This window comes from Oryctolagus cuniculus, chromosome 12 (genome assembly GCF_964237555.1).
Source record: "Oryctolagus cuniculus chromosome 12, mOryCun1.1, whole genome shotgun sequence".
In the NCBI taxonomy this organism is placed as follows: domain Eukaryota; kingdom Metazoa; phylum Chordata; class Mammalia; order Lagomorpha; family Leporidae; genus Oryctolagus; species Oryctolagus cuniculus.
Genome location: NC_091443.1, coordinates 64,004,973 through 64,023,544, shown reverse-complemented (window position 1 = coordinate 64,023,544; position 18,572 = coordinate 64,004,973). Strand labels below are relative to the sequence as shown.

At 54.7% G+C, this 18,572-nt stretch overlaps 1 protein-coding gene and 1 pseudogene across 1 annotated transcript; one reads left to right on the top strand and one right to left on the bottom strand.

The window, feature by feature from the left end:
- Nucleotides 1–219: 219 nt before the first annotated feature.
- On the bottom strand, nucleotides 220–938 carry LOC108178268 (ubiquitin-conjugating enzyme E2 N-like; annotated as a pseudogene).
- Nucleotides 939–11,278: 10,340 nt separating this feature from the next.
- RHOV (ras homolog family member V) lies at nucleotides 11,279–13,303 on the top strand. The gene is made up of 3 exons (XM_002717975.5): nucleotides 11,279–11,613; nucleotides 11,796–11,854; nucleotides 12,042–13,303. The coding sequence occupies exons 1-3, from the start codon at nucleotides 11,406–11,408 to the stop codon at nucleotides 12,483–12,485; spliced, it is 711 nt and encodes a 236-aa protein (XP_002718021.3). The 5' UTR covers nucleotides 11,279–11,405; the 3' UTR covers nucleotides 12,486–13,303.
- The last annotated feature ends 5,269 nt before the right edge of the window (nucleotides 13,304–18,572 follow it).

Genomic DNA, 18,572 nt, shown 5'->3' with positions numbered 1-18,572 from the left:
GCCACAGCGCCAGTCCCACCCATAATACTTTTAAAAATAAAAGAAAAAGCGGAGACCCCTGTAACTAGCTTCATTCTCAGCCCTCAATAGTTACACTGTGGTGGAGAAAATGAATAAAAGCAGAGAGAGGGGCCTCTGCTGCCCAGTGTTTCTACCAGTCTGGAGGACACTTGCAGCCTCTGCTCCTGCTCCACTATAGTGAATTAGGACGAGACCTCGCTTTACTAACGTGCTTGTAGTCACCAAAGGACTGGAGATTTCTGGGCTTTTATTCTGTAGTGTTTCTAAGACTGCGAACATTAAATGCAAGCAGCAAAAGGAAGATGGCTTACTAGGACAGCAGGTGACAGACGCTGTGATCAGGTAGATTTAGACACTGTTCAGCGCGGACAGCCCATTCCATGCTCCAGCTGTTTCCATGGCTTGGGCCTCATTGGGCTTCCGCTGCTCCACTGCATCATGTGTCAGTGGGGCCGCAGGGTAGGGGCCGTCACGAGGTCTGGATCCGTAGCAGAGCTGTGCATTTCTGCGGTGCTGGGGACCACTTACCTTTCAAAATCTACACATAAACTTCCCGACCTGTTTACATCAGGATGATGAACAGTGGTCATGACGTGCACTTCAGGGGCTGCCATTGGGTATTCTTCTGGAAGGAAGAGTTCAAGTTTAAAAGCTCCTCCTCAAAGGGAGAATCCTGGGGCCAGCAATGACCATGTGAAAACAGGAGGCGCTGCTTTCATCTGCTCTGCTTTAAAGCCAGGAGCAGCAGAGACTGGGACTCCTCGATGACCCTGCAGGGCAGCCCTGCCATCCCATCAGATCCTGAGTTTGGCGCCTCTGGTCTCACCTCTCACTCTGCTCCTGAACCTTTTTCCCCCATGAGCCTTAAAAAATTTTTTTTTATTATTTGAAAGTCACAGTTACAGAAAGAAAGGGAGAGGCAAACAGAAAGATTCTTCCATCTGCTGTTTTACTCCTCCAGATGACCACAACTGCTGGGGCTGGACCAGGCCAAAGCATTGAATTCCTAGCTCCTTCCATGAACCTTTTTTTTTTTGTTTGTTTGTTTGTTTGTTGTTGACAGAGTGGATAGTGAGAGAGAGAGAGACAGAGAGAAAGGTCTTCCTTTTGCCGTTGGTTCACCCTCAAATGGCCGCCGTGGCCGGCGCGCTGTGGCCGGCGCACCGTGCTGATCCGAAGGCAGGAGCCAGGTGCTTCTCCTGGTCTCCCATGGGGTGCAGGGCCCAAGCACTTGGGCCATCCTCCACTGCCTTCCCGGGCCACAGCAGAGAGCTGGCCTGGAAGAGGGGCAACCGGGAAAGAATCCGGCGCCCCAACCGGAACTAGAACCCGGTGTGCCGGCGCCGCTAGGCGGAGGATTAGCCTAGTGAGCCGCGGAGCCGGCCTCATGAGCCATTTTTTTTTAAATGTTAATTTTGGTCAGCGTTGTGGCACAACAGGTTAAGCCACATCCTTACTACACTGGTATCACATATGAGCATCGGCTCAAGTCCCAGCTGTTCCACTTCCAATCCAGCTCCCCATTCATGAGCATAGGAAAGCAGCAGATGCTGGTCCAAGTATTTGGGCCCCTGCCACCCATATGGGAGACCTAGATGGAGTTCCAGGCTCCTGGCTTTGGCCTGGCCCAGTCCCAGCTGTTGTAGCCATTTGAGGAGTGAACCAGCAAATGCAAGATCTCTGTCTCTGTCATCTCTGTCTCTGTCACTCTGACTTTCAAATAAATAAATAATATATATATTTACGTGTTAATGTTTTTCATCTGTTTCAAAGAGAGAGAGAGATCTTCCATGTGCTGGTTTACTCCCCAAATGCCTGCAATAGCCAAGGCTAGACCAAACTGAAGCTGGGAGCCAGAACTCCATCCAGGTCTCCCACGTGAGTGGAAGGGCCCAAGCACTGGCCCCATCATCCGCCTCCCAGGGTGCACATTAGCAGGAAGCTGGTTCAGAAGCAGAGCATCCAGGCCTCTGTCCCTGTGCACAGTTTTAAAATACAGTTGTTCCTTGGTATCGGGGGGGGGGGGGATTGATTCTAGGACCACCACAAATACCAAATTCCATGGATGCTCAAGTCACTTTATATAAAGTGGTGTAGTGTTTGCATATAGCCAACACACATCTTCCCATATACTTTCAATCATCTCTAGATTACTTAAAATTTGTATTAAAATATATAAATTTTTGCACATTTATGAGGTACTATGTGGTATCTCATTACATATATATATATTGTATAATATCCAATCAGGATAAATTGATAATGTTTCTTTATAGTATGGGTTGTTTTTATTCCTAATACAATGTAAGCTTGATGCAAATAGTTGCTATACTGTATAGTTTAAGAAATTGACAAGAAAAACTATCTGTACATGATTAGTAGAACTCACAGATCAGGAGGGCTGACTGCATATCTAGACTTATTAAGAAAACCCAGGAGTCAGCGCTGGGTTTCAGATGTGGTGTTTTAAGCCGCCACTTGAACTATGAGAGCTCTGGTTTGAGTCCTGGCTTCTCTGCTTCTGAACCAGCTTCCTGCTAATGCTCCTGGTGACTGATGATGGCCCAAATACTAGATCCCGCACCCACATGGGAGACCCGGATGGAGCGCCTGGCTCCTGGCTTTGGCCTGGCCTAGCTCTGGCCATTGCAGCTATTTGGAAAGCAAACCAGCAGATGGAAAATATCTCTTTGTAACTCTGTCTTCCAAATAAACAAACAAATCTTTATAAAAAATGAAGAAGAAGGAAACTCTGCAGCTCTTTGTGCCATCCCCAATTAAATTCCCATTTGTAATCATCAGTGCTCTGGACAAGCTGATCTAAGGATGTTCCCAGAATGCCCTGTACCTCTCTGGACTTTCCAGTATTTGGTCTTGGGTGTTTGCTTTTGCTCTGGAATGGCTTCCTTGCAACTCTCCCCTTGCCAGAATCAGATGGGGACCAGGATCTCTTGCTCACCAGCTCCCGGCAGGGTCCTGATGGAAGGTTGGCTCCTGTTAAAATAAGCTGAAGACAAGAAGGCCTTGGGCCACTGTGAACAGTGCCCGCTGGGTTGTAGATCGCTGCTCTCTACAGTTTGGTTCCCTTCCAGCTGTGTCCAGACCTACTGGCACTGCCCTGGCTCTTACAAAGCCTGCCCTCCCTGCAATGTCATCCCCTTTCTCACTGAGTGGTATCAAAGCCCTGCCCAGGGCACGTGTGAGCGGTCTCAGAAAGGTCATGGAAAGTGTGTAGAGTGAGAAAACTAAGTGTGGATTTTTTTTTTTTTTTTTTGACAGGCAGAGTGGATAGTGAGAGAGAGATAGAAAGGTCTTCCTTTTGCCATTGGTTCACCCTCCAATGGCCTCCATGGCTAGCGCGCTGCGGCCGGCGCACCGCGCCGATCCGATGGCAGGAGCCAGGTGCTTCTCCTGATCTCCCATGGGGTGCAGAGCCCAAGCACTTGGGCCATCCTTCACTGCACTCCCTGGCCACAGCAGAGAGCTGGCCTGGAAGAGGGGCAACCGGGACAGAATCCGGTGCCCTGACCGGGACTAGAACCCGGTGTGCCGGCACCGCAGGCGGAGGATTAGCCTAGTGAGCCACGGTGCCGGCCCTAAGTGTGGATTTTTAAAAATTTATTTATTTGAAAGGCAGAGGCAGAGTCAGGGAGAGAGAGGGAGGGAGGTTGGTTGGTTGGTTTTCCATCTGCCAGTTCACTCCCCAGATGGCCACAATGGCCAGAGCTGCACCGATCCAAAGCCAGGAGCCAGGAGTTTCCTACAGGTCCCTCACTTGGGTGCAGGGGCCCAAGGACTTGGGCCATCTTCCACTGCTTTCCCAGGCCATAGCAGAGCTGGATCAGAAGTGGAGCAGCTGGGACTCAAAATGGTGTCCATATGGGATGCTGGCACTGCAGGTGGCGGCTTTACCCACTACACCACAGCGCCGGCCCCTCCATGCTTCATTTCATGTCTGCTTCCCAGCCACTCCTTCCTAAGATCCAGCCACTAAAGGGTTCACATCAGGCATAGCGAGGATCTTGCAGAAAGCTGCTCTAGCCCAGGGTCTGGCATCTTTTCTGAGGCCATACAACTTGGTACATGCAACTTAAATATCATCCCTGATTGCAACTACATAACATACAAATTTATGTAAGCAGTGGCAAGTGAATTTGGAGTGATGTGATACATTGAATGAGTGCTTAGTGGGTCCTTCTTTTGTAGAGTTGCTGCTCATGGTCACGATCACCATCATCACCATCATCAAATGAGAACCCATGTTCCAGGGTTAACCCCAGAGACTTGGATGGGCCTCAATGGGAGCAGGCCTCAGCTTATGTTCAAGAGGAGGCTTGGGCCAGTTGAACCAGTCTTTGGGGAGAAGCAATTAAGGATTTGGCTGGTCCCAGGGCTTGACCTTTTGGACAAGGGCCTGTGGCATCAGGAAAGGCGGGGCTGCCCTTCAGTCCTTTCATTTGGCAAACCACACCTCACTGTCGGTTTATTCTTGCTCCCTACAAATAGTTGGGGTGCGATACAGATGGGCTGGGAGCAGGGGCTTGAAGCTGTGCACAGACTTCGCTGCTTGCAGCCCAGCTGAAGTGCAAGATGTGCACACAGGAAATGATGTGTCTCGAGTCAGCGAAGCAGGCAGTGCAGTCCGAGAGGGGCTGATGTGGGGCAGAGCAAGGTGGGGGGACAGAGGATGGGCCCTGCTTGTTCACCGCTGAACATTCAGCACCTTGGGCAGTGCCCGGCCCACAGGGGGCTTGCAAAGAATCTCTGCCACGAGTACACGAGAGCGAACTTTAGAATCCTGTCACTCACAAATAATCCCTGTTAACTCGTTACTGCATTTCTTCTTTTTCCCTAAACACACAATGTTTTCTTAGATTTCAGAAACTTTTCTTTCTTTGCAAAATGAACATGTTTCATATTTTTAAAAAAGATTTAATTACTTATTTGAAAGTCAGAGTTACAGAGAGAGACAGACGGACAGAGGTCTTCCATCCGATGGTTCACTCCCATTTGGCTGCAATGGCCAGAACTGTGCCGATCCAAAGCCAGCAGCCAGGAGCTGCTTCCCAGTGCAGGGGGCCCAAGGACTTTGGCCATCTTCCACTGCTTTCCCAGGCCATAGCAGAGAGCTGGATCAGAAGTGGAGCAGCCAGGTCTTGAACTGGCACCCATATGTGATGCCGGCACTGCAGGCCAGGGCATTAACCTACTGCGCCGCAGCACCAGCCATGTTTCATATTTAAAAAGGAGCAAATGCTGATAAGCAACATGATACTAAGCAAACATGTGCTTCATGCTCGTTACACATATCTGCGTGTCACATAAAACAGGCTTCCCCCTAGTGGGAAAGACTGTCCACAGTTTGTACACTTTATTATTTAAGCTTTTATTCTGATTATTTAAGGTTTTATTCTGATTCCGCACTTACTTTAGTTACATTATCTGACATCTTTTTTTTTTTTTAAAGGTTAATTTATTTAAAAGGCAGAGTGATGGGGTGGGGGAGAGAAATCTTCCATTTGCTTGTTCAACCCCCAAGGGGCAGCAGCAATGGCAGGCTGGGCCAGGCCAAAGCCTGGAGCCAGGAACTCCGTCCAGGTCTGCCGTGTGGAGAGGCCAGGACTCAGGTACGTGAGCCATCGTTTGCTGTCTCCCAGGTGCATTGGGTGAACAAAGTGAAGGCAGGGAGGTGGCTATTGTGCCAGACAGCACGGAGAGAAAGAGAGGAAGTCAGCACTTTAAAGAAAGGAAGGAGCTCAGGAATCCCAAATAGGCCCTGGTTCAAGACCGGTGGGAGCTCCACTTCCAATCCAGCTCACCGATAGTGCTCCTGGGAAAGCAGCAGAAGATGGCCCTAATGCCTGAGGCCCCTTGCACCCACGTGGGAGACCCAGAAGCAGCTCCAGGGCAGGCCTGGCACAGCCTTGATCATTGCAGCCATTTGGAGAGTGAACCTGAGTAGAAGATCTCTCTCTCTTTCTCCCTGTAACTCTGCCTTTCAAATAAATAATATATATATACATATATATCTTTAAAAAAAAAAAAAGGATCAAAAAAAAAAAGGATCCAGAGGATCCAGATGCATTGTTACAGAGAATTGACACCGATAACACGTTAAGGTGGATAGAAGGGAAACTCAATTAATTAAAGGAAGGAGGAGTCCTTTTGAGTGATTGCTTTAGGTGTTCACTCTCACTCTCCAATCTCCAAACACCTGGCCAGGGCAACACCGGGCAGAAATGGCAGGTGGGGAGGGGGGAGTGTTTAGCAGCAATAGGGATCAGCTGAATGGAGGGGAGGTGGAGGGAGGTGTGGAGGCGTGGAGGCCTGGAGGCAGGGTGTGTGTGTAGAGGGGGGTGGGGTGGGAGGGAAACGAAGGCAGAAACCCAGGAGCTGAAAGCCGAAGGGTGGTCGGTGGGTGTGGGGACCCTGGCGGCTGCAGGGCTGCCCTACACATGATGAGGCCAGCTGGGCCCAGGATATTAGTAAAATGGCGCAGTCTTATCTGTGGCACCATTTATGCCTCAGACGCCATTTTAGGCCTTGGCCGCAGTCGTCACCTTGCATAGTAGGCTTTGGTCCTAACCCCCATGGCCCAACCACCGCTGTCAACTCCACCCCCACCCTAATGGGATTTGCTGCTCCTACTTCCCTGCCTGCCCCTGCAAAGGTTTAACAAGACCTGTTCCCGAACGTGTGCTCTCCCTCAAGCTCTCTTACTCCCACCGGACAGTAAACCTTTCCTCTAACTTGGTGTTTGGTGTGTTTTGTGGTGGCCATACACAGGACACGATTACTGTCACCAGATAAAGGAACCTTGGTGACCCCATTTAATCAGAAATCTCACGCAGTGTGCACTTTTTATTATATTTTAGTAGTATCATTGGTATTTTTGCTAAGTATTCAATATAAAATTATTTTTCTTGCATCTTCTGGCCTGCCCATAGAATCTCTGGCCCACCCTAAGCAACAGGTCTAGTTAGGGGTGTTTTTGGGGTGCAGTGTGCAGAAAAAATAGAAAACATGGTGTGGGGCTGGAGCTGTGGCGCAGGGTGTAAGCGGCCACTCGGGATGCTGGCAGTCTACAGCAAAGTGCTGGTTTGTGTCCTGGCTGCTCTGCTTCCCATCCAGCTCCCTGCTAATGCACCTAGGAAAGCAGCAGAAGATGGCCCAAGAGCATGGGCCCTGCTACCCTGTGGGAGAACTGGCTGGAGTCCCAGGCACCAGTCTTTGCCCTGGCCCAACCCTGGGCCATTGTGGCCATTTGAGGAGTGAAACAGCGGAAGGAAGATCTCTCTCTTAGTCTCTCCCTCTTTCACTCCACCTCTCTGCCTTTCAAATAAATACTTCTTAAGAAACCAAAAGACTTTGGCATGAAGTGCATTTCTCTCAACAAAGAATCTTGCATTGAGCTTTGGGACTGAACTCTTGGTTTTATTGTTAACCCCTTTTTTTTTTTGGCAGCAGGGGGTGGGTTTTTGTTGTTGTTGAGGTTTTGCTGTAGGCGTCCAAATGTTTGCAGGAAACTTGAATAAGATAAGAGATTAACAAAAATGCCTGCCAAGAACTTGACCACACCTGCGGCGGTTGATTGGCTTGCTGTCTCCTGGACTGCCTGCCCCTCACTGGTCCCAGGGAAGAGCCCCTAACTCTCGGGCCTCAGTGGCAGGGCTAGTGTTTTCTTTTTAATGCACTGTTCATTTGAGAACACTTTAGATTCATGAAAAAAAAAAACAAACAAACAAACAAAAAAAAACAAAAAACAGAGCAGGTAGCACAGAGCGCTTCCCTGTACCTCATACCCTGGTCCACGCCGTGGATGTCTTGCATTAGCATGACGCGTCTGTCACAGTTAGTGAGTTGGTACGGAGAGATTATTAATAATTAAACTGCATACTTCCTGTACATTTCCCTAGTCTTTACCTAACGCCTTCTTTCTTTTCCCGAATCCTGCCCATCACCCCGCATTACATGCCCATCCTTCATCTGACGGGCACTCAATGTCAGGTTGCCGCCTGGCCTCTGCCACTCGAGTGGACCGTCAATCACCGGCTGTTTGCTAGGATTCTCCACTGTAAGGTTATGGCTTTTCTTTTGCTGTTATTGTTCCTCACCTTTTTCATACTGTACTCTTTGGAAGGAAGCCACTGTGAACAGAGTGGGAGTTCCTGCTCTGTGCCCCTGAAGGCAGAATATCCGCGGTTTTTATTGGGAATTCTACACAGATTTGTCTGTTCGCTCTCATTCATTTATGTATTCAAGCATTTCTTTATGTCACTGTGGACTTAGGGAAGTTTCTTTTCTACTTTGTGTTAGAATCCAATGCTCCTTGGCCGGCGCCGCGGCTCACTAGGCTAATCCTCCACCTTGCGGCGCCGGCACACAGGGTTCTAGTCCCGGTCGGGGCGCCGGATTCTGTCCCGGTTGCCCCTCTTCCAGGCCAGCTCTCTGCTGTGGCCAGGGAGTGCAGTGGAGGATGGCCCAAGTCCTTGGGCCCTGCACCCCATGGGAGACCAGGATAAGTACCTGGCTCCTGCCATCAGATCAGCGCGGTGCGCCGGCTGCAGTGCGCCAACCGCGGCGGCTATTGGAGGGTGAACCAACGGGAAAAAGGAAGACCTTTCTCTCTGTCTCTCTCTCTCTCACTGTCCACTCTGCCTGTCAAAAAAAATAATAATAATAAATAAAAAAATAAAAAAAAAGAATCCAATGCTCTTGATTTTGTGGCTCAAATCATTCCAGTTTGGGCCACTGGAAGCTCCTTCAGGTGGGCCCTGTGCCCATCTGAAACACCCCCATCTTCCTGTTGCTTGCTTGCTTGCTTGTGTAGCACCTGCTTATGCACAGTTCCTGCCCCAGTCCTAGGATCTAGCACATCTCCAGAGAACGGCAGCCACGGTTCGATCCTAGTAAATGTGGGTCTGCAAGAGGAGAGGGGCCAGAGGGAGACCCACCCCACCCAGAGGAGAGCGCTTTCCCAGCAGCGGCAGCCAGAATTGCGAGTCTTCAGCTGAGACAGAGGTGACTCACCAGCTCCCCAGGTTGTCCCCTCCCTACCCCTTCCCTAAACCAGCTCACAAGGAGGGACCTAGGTCAGAAGTGTCCCCACCCATGAGGCCAGAGAAGAATGGCTGTCTCAGGCCAAGTCAGGGCTTTACTCTTCCCAGCAGACATCTCCCCCCGTTTGTGTCCAGACTGTACCCTCTCCCCCACTGCAGGCAGGATTAAACAGGCTTATCCCCAAATGCACAGCTACAATAAAGCTATTGTTGAAACCCAGGTAAAAGGACAAGAGCTCGTATGTGTGTTGTGCGTTTGTGTGTGTCCCTGTGTGTGCAGTAATTTTGTCCCAGACACCTGGGCTGGCGGCTTCCCTGGGATCCCCAGATCCCAGGTTGCCAGCATCACCAGGGTCTCAGAGATAAACTTCACCTGTCATTTACAGTGCGGAGACAGAGGAAGTGATTTTGAGGAGTCCACAGCTGGTGAGCTGAGACAAGTCTCCAGATGCCCAGGTCTTTGAAATTTCTCTTCCTGGGCCGAAGCTGTGGCGTAGCGGGTAAAGCCACCCCCTGCAGTGCCGGCATCCCATACGGGCGCTGGTTCGAGTCTCGGCTGCTCCTCTTCCGATCCAGCTCTCTGCTATGGCCTGGGAAAGCAGTGGAAGATGGCCCGAGTCCTTGGGCCCCTGCACGCACGTGGGAGACCCGGAAGAAGCTCCTGGCTCCTGGCTTCGGATCCGGCAGTTGCAGCCAACTGGGGAGTGAACCAGCGGATGGAAGACCTCTCTCTCTCTCTCTCTCTCTGTAACTCTTTCAAATAAATAAATAAATTTTTTTTAATCCCTCTCCCTTTCCAGGAGAGCAGAAGGAACAACTTTTGGATGTTCTGGGCAGGATACATCTGGGCAGGATGGGAGGACAACACTTCAGGCCCCTCTTACTCATCAGATGAAGAAACACACGTGGCTGTGTCTGAGAAGTCCTAAAGGCCTGGGGCTTCAGTTAGGAATGATTGGCCTCCCCACGTGTGCAGACACAAGGCATGTGGATGTGGACGTGGGTAGTGGGGATCCTACCAGTTCCCCAAAGCTAAGATTTTAACAGCTAAGTCATCTACTTTCTAGCTGCTGTCTTCTCATTTGGACTCAATAATAATAATAATAATAATAATAATAAAGAAAAAGAGAGAGAAAAGAGAAAGAAAGAAGACAGAGGGGAGAAAAGAACGAGAGAGAAGGGGAAGAAAGCAAAGACAAGGCAGGAAAGTAAAGAACAGGGCTTTTCAGGTATTTTCCAAAAGATGCAGATATTTGGATCGTGGATTTTTATACTACCAACTCTCAAAAATGAGACTGGCTCTTTTCCTTATATTCGTTGTCTCTCCTCCTGTCCCCCCCCCCCCCCCAACTCTCCATGGCTGACTCCCTGGGTGAGACACTCCAGTGATGTCCCATGGCTGAGGCAGACAGCCTGGGGACCAGGGAAAGCGTTCTGGGCCTGGTGTCACTGGTGTGGCCGCAATCAAGAGCCAAAATGAGCGTCGTGGCTTGCTCTCTGGGTGACCTTTCCAGGGTTACCTGGGAGACCTGTCGGTGTGCAGACTCCTTCCAGGGCAAGGCCAGTGGGTGGCCCCGAAGAGCATCACCTGCGTGCACAGGTGGTTATTATGCACTTGAGATGGTGATGAAGATAGTAGTGCCAAGTTAGAAAGCATGCGAGCCGGGGACTGTCCTTGGAACATCCTTCCAGCCGGCCTTCTGCTGCTGAGCGGAGCGGGAGTGCTGAGGCCTGCGCTCCGGCAGGCTCCAGCCACAGCTCCTCCGCCACAGCGAGCACCGGCCATTGTCGCCTGCTGGAGCGTCTGTGCGCCTCTGCCGTCCGTGTGTTCTAACGCATTCTTCTTTCATAAAATCACCATCCTGACTTTTAAACACTTGTTCAGACATAGGTATGGATTTTTGTGTTAACTTGGAAAAGGTTCAGTTCGAGCGTTTGTTTAATTTGAACAGGCAGAATTTATGTGTTCTGCAATGTCGCCCCTCCTCCAAACAATAAATCCTGGATGTCCACCTCCGGCATGGTACCTGGAGCTCGGTGTGTTGGGTGGCAAGGCTTTGTCTTCGCAGCCACCCGCTGCCTCGCCACCTCCCGCCCGGCCTCCTCCGCTCCGCAGCCGAGGGAGGTCCCGGCCGGTGGGCGGCGCCCGGGGCCGCTCGGGACATGCAAATGAGGGGGCGGGGCGCTATATATACCCGCGGGTAGCGCCGGGCGGGCGAGCGCTGCCGGCACTCTGTCGGTCGGAGGCAGCCCGTGGAATCTGCTTCCCTGAGTGCTGCGGAGCCTGGTCCCGGGCTGGCCCCTCTGCTGCCCCCGGAGCGGGCCATGCCGCCGCGGGAGCTGAGCGAGGCCGAGCCGCCCCCTCTCCGGGCCCCGACCCCTCCTCCGCGGCGGCGCAGCGCGCCCCCGGAGCTGGGCATCAAGTGCGTGCTGGTGGGCGACGGCGCGGTGGGCAAGAGCAGCCTCATTGTCAGCTACACCTGCAATGGGTACCCCGCGCGCTACCGACCCACGGCGCTGGACACCTTCTCCGGTACGTTCAACGTCCCTGGGACCGCGCGGCTCGGGGTGGGGTCGTCGCGGCGGGAGGACGCGGGGGGGGGGGGGGCATCCCGGGGAGCCGGCGGAGAGCGGGCCCCGAGGTGGCGCTCGTGAGGCCTGGTGGGGCCGAGGGCGCTCTTCCTAACTCGGGCTTTCCCCGCCCCGCCCCTGCAGTGCAAGTCCTGGTGGATGGCGCCCCGGTGCGCATTGAGCTCTGGGACACAGCGGGACAGGTGAGAAGCTGGGCGCGGCAGAGGGGTGGGGTGGGGAGAGGGGGGAGGGCTGGGGGAGAGGTGGGCTGTTGGAGGAGGCCTTGGTCTCCTGGAGTCGCAGGTCTTGGGCCCCAGAGGAGAAGCGGATTCCTGTTGTGTGTGGCGGGGAGTTAACCCACTAACGCCCTGCCTGGCCTTGCCACCGCAGGAGGACTTCGACCGGCTGCGTTCCCTCTGCTACCCGGACACCGATGTCTTCCTGGCGTGTTTCAGCGTGGTGCAGCCCAGCTCCTTCCAGAACATCACAGAGAAATGGCTGCCCGAGATCCGCACCCACAACCCGCAGGCGCCGGTGCTGCTGGTGGGCACCCAGGCCGACCTGAGGGACGATGTCAATGTACTGATTGAGCTGGACCAAGGCGGCCGGGAGGGCCCGGTGCCGCAGCCGCAGGCCCAGGGTCTGGCGGAGAAGATCCGGGCCTGCTGCTACCTCGAGTGCTCGGCCTTGACGCAGAAGAACCTGAAGGAGGTGTTCGACTCGGCCATTCTGAGCGCCATCGAGCACAAGGCCCGGCTGGAGAAGAAGCTCAACGCCAAAGGTGTGCGCACCCTGTCCCGCTGCCGCTGGAAGAAGTTCTTCTGCTTTGTTTGAGAAGCGGCGGTCGACGGATGGGGTGGGGGCCAGAGACTCCTGGAACATGGGGCGTGGGGCCTCGTGGGGCCTGGCCGCCCCGGGGGGGGGCACAGTTCCCCTGTGTGCACTGTGGGGACATGGGCCTCTAACTGCCCACTCTGATAAGCCAGGGGGAGCCCAGGGCCCGGAGCAGGGAAGGCTCCGGTTTGGATTTCTTTGGTCAAGGCTCACAGAGCAAAATCTAGCACTTTGATTTCTGATGGGGTCGTCCCAACAGTGTCAGTCACCCCTGAGCCGTTTGGGACCCAGTTCCCAGTTTTGTGTCATGGGCCTGCAGGTCAGCCTTCTCGGCCCATGGGCAGCAGGAGTCCCGGTGGGCTGGAAGGTGGCCAGCCATGGCAGGAGACAGGCAGGGATGGCATGGGTAAGGCGGAGGCCAGTGAGAGGTTGAGAGAGGGAGAAGCAGGTGAAGCCTGGGAGTGTGGGACTGGAGGCTCAGCTGAGGGCTGGGCTCGGGAGGAGGAAGGCGAGGAGCAGAGCAGGGGAGCGGGGCTGCGAGGAGCTGCTGACACCCGTGCTGCCCTCAGCCTGCAAGGCCAGGGAGGGCGGGGCTGGGCCCTGGGAAGAACTGGGTCTCAGGGCTCCCCAGGCACTGCCCGAACTGGCTGGGCCAGGAGCGGGGCAGGAAGTGAGAGTCAAGGCCCAGCGAAGGGAGGGGGAGGAGCTGCCAATTAGAGCCTGAAGGAGGAAGGGTTTGGGGTCATCCCTTTCCCTAAGGTCACAGCCTAGGAGGTAGAGCAGTGCAGAGGATGCAAATAAAACCTTAAGTTTCTGAAGCTGCTGTCTCTGTCCTTTCCTGGATTGCTGGACCGTTCGCTCCCGCATGTCCCTCGCCAAGGCCCAGGGCCCTGGTCAGATGGATTGGGCACCAAAGGACTGAGGCTAGGTTGAAGGGTGGGGCCTGGCCCAGGAGGGACAGTGTGCTGGGAACTGCACTTGGCGGGGGGCAGGTGTGGGGCTCCCTGCTTGGGGCTTAGCTGGTTCCCAGGACAGCTAGCGTGGGAAGCAGCCTGGAAACGGGTTTCCCCAGGTGTCAGTGCCAGAGCTGCTTTCCCATGACCTCACCAGGTGGGTGGGGCACCCTTCGCTCTCTGTCTCCTAGCTAGAGCACAGCGCTCAGCTGGGGCAATCCCAAGCCTTCTAACCTGCTCCGATCCTTCTGACAGTGCATGGGGCGCAGGGGCTCAGGGTGGAGGACCCTCCCTCCAGTTCTTAACTTGAACATGAAGGGAACCCTGTACAGCCTTAAACCTCAACCGCTGGCCCAGGTGTTCCTCTCTGGCAGGTCAGGACCCATGGAAGGGTCGGTGTTGAAGGGCCTATACGAAAGTGTTCTCTCTGCGGGTACGAGGGGCAGATATCCAGAGAACACTGCCTGGAGTTGGAGCTGGAAGGGTTTTTAAAGGGCATGTTGGGGAGAACAAAGCCAAACACAGACTTACAAGGAACTAGGCTCAGAGAACAAGGGTGGTATCCCACGTGAGGTGTTAGTACCAAGAGGTTGTAAGGGTGCTTGGCGTGGTGTTATTCCTGTAGAGATATTTCTGAGGCACACCTGGACACCTGCTGAGGTGGGCGCTCACACCCATGCCAGTCTGCCGGGCCTAGCTCCCTCTGCTGGGTGAATGTGTGTGTGAAAAAGCATGGCTGAGGGACAGAAACTGTAGCCAAGTGAAACCTCTGATAATCCCAAGTTTGGTTTTACTCAAGCCCACATCCTGCCCCGCCAGGGCCTGCCCCGCAGAGCTCCAGCCACCTTGCCTCCTGTTGTGCCCGTGCTGCTGGCCCGGGATGGCTGGGTCTGGAGGCCTCTCAGTGAGAGCCCAGGCTGACACATTCCCTTCAGGAGCAGAGACCCCAGCTTCAAGTTCAGGACCTGACACCAGCCATGACCTCAGGCAAATCAGTTCCCTTCTTTGTGCCTCAGTTTCCTGGTTTGCAGAGTGAGACTCAGGACTCTGAGTGGATTAGGGAGTTTTTAAACTGCCCAGGGCCTGGGAGGTACTGCAGGGAGGGCCACAGAAGCCTACTCAGGTGGTCTCGGGCTCCCCTCCTGCCATCCCTCTCCATTCCCTCATGGTCCCCGCACATCCGTGGCACCCAAAGGGAAAGCTGTCCTGCTGGGTCTTCGAGCCTGGTGAGGCCGCCACAGCCTTGGCCTGCGTCCTGCCGCTGTGGCTGCCCACTGCCACCCGTCCTGTGCAGCTGCTCTCCCTCTGACACCTTGTAGCTCCAGGCCATCTCTGGCTCTCAGCTCCTAGCAATGAAGGCCTCACGTCTGACAGCAGCCCGCAGCAGCTCCCTCCGTCCGTCCCCATCTACCACCCGCCGGCTTATCCCCCAGTTATCTCCTGGCCCCCTGACTGGGCTGGGCTTTCTCCAGCTAACCCCCCCACCAGGACCCAGATCCCCCCCTCACTCCCAGACATCCTGTGTCTCCTGCCTGCCTCCCGACACCTCCCTGGGCACACCGAGGGCACTGAGCTTTGCTGCAGACTTGAGCTACAGCTCCCCAGCTGCGTGGAGAGCCAGAGGAAGCCCCGCACACGCTTTTATGCTCCCATGGGGTCTTGCCCTCAGCCCAGGTCTGCTGAGGGGTGAAAGCCCGTGAGCCCTGGGGGGCGGTGAAACACGCTGAGGCTCACGGCCGGAGCCTGGGCAGGGCCAGGGAGGGTGACCTCGGCTTCCAGACCCCCGGCTCTCTCTGCCTCCCCACTAATATGCTCACACTCTACTTCTAGGGGGTGCTTTGATTTCTCTCTCTGACTCTCCTTTGTCTCATTTCCCCTTCATTCTCTACTCTCAAGTCTATATTTAAAGGACTATTATATTCATTGGATAAATTTGTGTTTACTTACTTATGTCTTTAAATCAATGTTTTTTTTTAATTAAAAAATTTATTTGAAAGGCAGATGGTGGCAGGGTGGGGGGAGAGAGAGAAAGAGAGAGAGGGAGAAAACTTGCTGGTTCACTCCCCAAATGGTTACAATAGCTGGGGCTGGGCTGGGGCTGGGGCTGGGGCTGGGGCTGGGCCAGGCTGAAGCCCAGAGCCCTGAACACCATCCAGGTCTCCCCCATGGGTGGCAGGGGCCCAGGCACTTGAGCCATCTTCAGCTGCTTTCCCAGGTGCATTAGCAGGGATCTGGATGGGAAGTGGAGCAGCCGAACCTCAAACCTGCACCCATATGGGATGTCTGCAATGCAGGTGGTGGCTCAACCTGCTGTGCTGCGATGCCGGCCCTATGCATATGTATTTTAACATTTTTTTGTGATCATGCTGCAGATACAATTTTATACATATTTTTTCATTTAGAATGTTGTGCTCTTTCATTTCATTGTAAAGTCTGGAAATGAGACTACCTACATATGTTTTTGCTCAATATTTCACACCAACCTTGCTTTCTTTAGCTGGATCTGCATTGGGGGGCCTTTAGGTTGTTATCCATTTTTTATTATTATTATTATGAGTGACACATGTGCAGTTGCAGAAGGTTTGGAGACTGGGCCCGATATGATGGCCAGCAACTCTTCCGAGGGTGCTGGGTTTCTGTGTGCATGACTCTGGGCCTGACTGGTGGGTGTTCAATAAATACTAGGTGATGACACGGTGAGCATCTGTTGGCGTCCACGCTGCTTCCTCTGTCACCCTGCTTTCGCTCTTGCCTATTTAAGGTGAGTGTTGTCTTTGGGCAAAACTCTGAATAATTCCATAGTCTGTGTGGCTGTGGCTGGACTGTGGGTGTCTGTGTGTTCACAGCCCGCCCTCCCTGAGGAGTGTGTGTCTGCGCACCTGAGCGTGGAGTCGGTCTCGGGGACGCCGTGTGTTTATGGGTCTGGGGGTGCCTTGCTTAGTTCTGTGCGGATCCACGTGGGCGTCTCTCCCCAGGCGCAGCTGGGTGCTGGGCATGCGCGCTGGGCCCGCACACCTGCCGGAACTGTGGCCTTGCGATCCGTGGGGAGCAGAGTTGTGCCCAGGGCAGAGGTGCCACACCCTCCCCGAGCTGAGCTCCCGTTCTCCTGGGAACCAGCCGGTGAGCGAGCAGACCGAGAGTAGACTGCGTCAGGAGCACCGGCCCCTTTTGCAACCAGCCCAGCCCCCAGGCGGTAACCGCAGAGCACAGGTCAGACCTGCCCCCTGCGCCTGCTGCCAGGAAACCCGCTCCCAGCAGGGCTGCGCAGTCAGCGTCCTGCTTGGGCCTGCGCCAGGTCCCCCGGTGAGCGGAACCCAGCGGAGGGGCCGCATTAGTCACCGCGTGGCGACCGCGGGGCCCGGCCAGCGCTGCTTTCTTTGGCAGCCCTCGACCCCCATGGCTGTCTTCCATCCCGAATGCACACTAGGGCCAGTGGTTGGGTGAGCGCCAGTTTTCAGACACTGAGACTGAAACCCAGAGCCACGTGACCAAACCCTGGGTCCCGGGTTTCCTGACCCTGTTACCCTGTTCTGGGTGTCTTCCCACTGGTCCATGTTGTGTGTGTGTGTGGGGGGGGGGGGGGAGTCTGCCTGCAGAAATGGCTCTCTTAGGAGGAAGGCGGGAGATGTGGCAAGGAGGGGTGGGCTGCACCCAGTCGTGTCCATGTGCCCGGGCTGGCGGTTCGTCTGTGGGCCCACGGTTATCCTAGGCTGTGGAGGGTGGGGCCCCTCCTTGTGGGGTCCCCTAACGGGGCCTGAAGGATTGGCCCCATAACTGGGACGATGGTGGACTTCATCGGCGGCCCCTGGATGTTTCCCAGACTGAGCCGGCGCTCCGTTATCAAAGCGAGCTTGTGGTCCCACGGCCTGTAACCCCTCGGGAAGGTGGGCCCAGTCATTGTCCCCAGCCCTGCAGCCTCCAGGACCCCTACCTGTATAACGGGCCTCCCTCACCAGATGTTTAGACCATGGCGTTGGCAGTGAGGGCACAGGTGTGGCCGGAGGGAGCTGGCAGAAGAGCACAGAGCCCACCAGGGCACTTCCTCCTCCGGGCCTGTGTTCTGGCCATGCCTGCCACCCCAGTGCCCCGTGCCAGCCAGCAGAGATGGCTTCTCTCCTCATTCCTGAGACTGGGTATGTTTATTTCTGTCCCCCCACCCTGGCCAGCAGGCCGAGTGCTCCGCGGCTCCACTCCCCGTCCCATGGGGCCTTGGAGACTCAGCCTCCGGTTCCAGCCCCATCCTGACCTGCTCGGTGACTCTGGGCAAATTACTGCTTTCCTCCCTGTCTGAGCGGCTCCCAGGTTGAGAAGTGGAGCTGATAGGCTCCGCCCCTCCCTGACTCCCAGGGGACTTCAGGGATGAGCAAGATAACAAGCAGCTGGGAACTGATGCAGGAAGCTCTCAGAGCCAAGAGAGGGCTCCGTGCCGGCCTGTGTTTACCTGGGTGTGGGCCCTCGGTTCCCAGCCTCCTGGGGCTCAGGACCAGCCCTGACAGCTTCTTGGCTCGCGAAGCCTTTGTCCCATTTCCAGAGAAAGGACAGAAAGCAAAGCCAGGAACCCAGTCGTGTGGAGCAGGTGAGACTTGTCGAGCACAGAGTCTGGGCTCAGGAACGCCGGCTTCCTGGCCTGGCTGTGTCCCCAGCCACTGGCTGGGTGACCTTGGGCAAGTCACAGCCCCGCTCTGGGCCTCTGCGCCTCAGGCTCTGGCGGCCCCCTCCCCCCCAGCCTGTAATCTGAGTCAACCTCGTGATCTGGGGACAGAAAGGATCTTGTCGGGCCCTGCGTTGTGGCACAGCTGCCTGTGTCTGTGGTGTGAGAATCAGCCTCACCTGTCCTCTCGAAGGGTGGACCGAGACTCAGAAGTTCAGCGAAAGCGAGACTTTGTTAACCAATCTTGCAGGCCCGGCGCCTGGGGGGCCAGCACAACCTGGGGTCCTTGACAGCAAACCATTTATTTCCTAGCACGCAGGTCCCTTCCCCCCGGGTCCTCACTGGCTGAGTAACTACAGGGTTACAATCTTCCTGGCGTTGGCTTCAACTGTTTTGGTCACTAATGTCCTGTTTGCTTAAGGACCTTCAGGTGTGTGTAACCTGTTTCCTTCTCACACACGGCATCCCCTGTGAAGCGCTGCT

Excerpts from the sequence above, each read along its gene's own strand:
- RHOV (XM_002717975.5), top strand. The coding sequence starts at position 11,406 with ATGCCGCCGCGGGAGCTGAGCGAGGCCGAGCCGCCCCCTCTCCGGGCC. Across the intron at positions 11,614-11,795 it reads GGCGCTGGACACCTTCTCCG|TGCAAGTCCTGGTGGATGGC; the intron begins GTACGTTCAACG and ends CCGCCCCTGCAG. Across the intron at positions 11,855-12,041 it reads TCTGGGACACAGCGGGACAG|GAGGACTTCGACCGGCTGCG; the intron begins GTGAGAAGCTGG and ends TTGCCACCGCAG.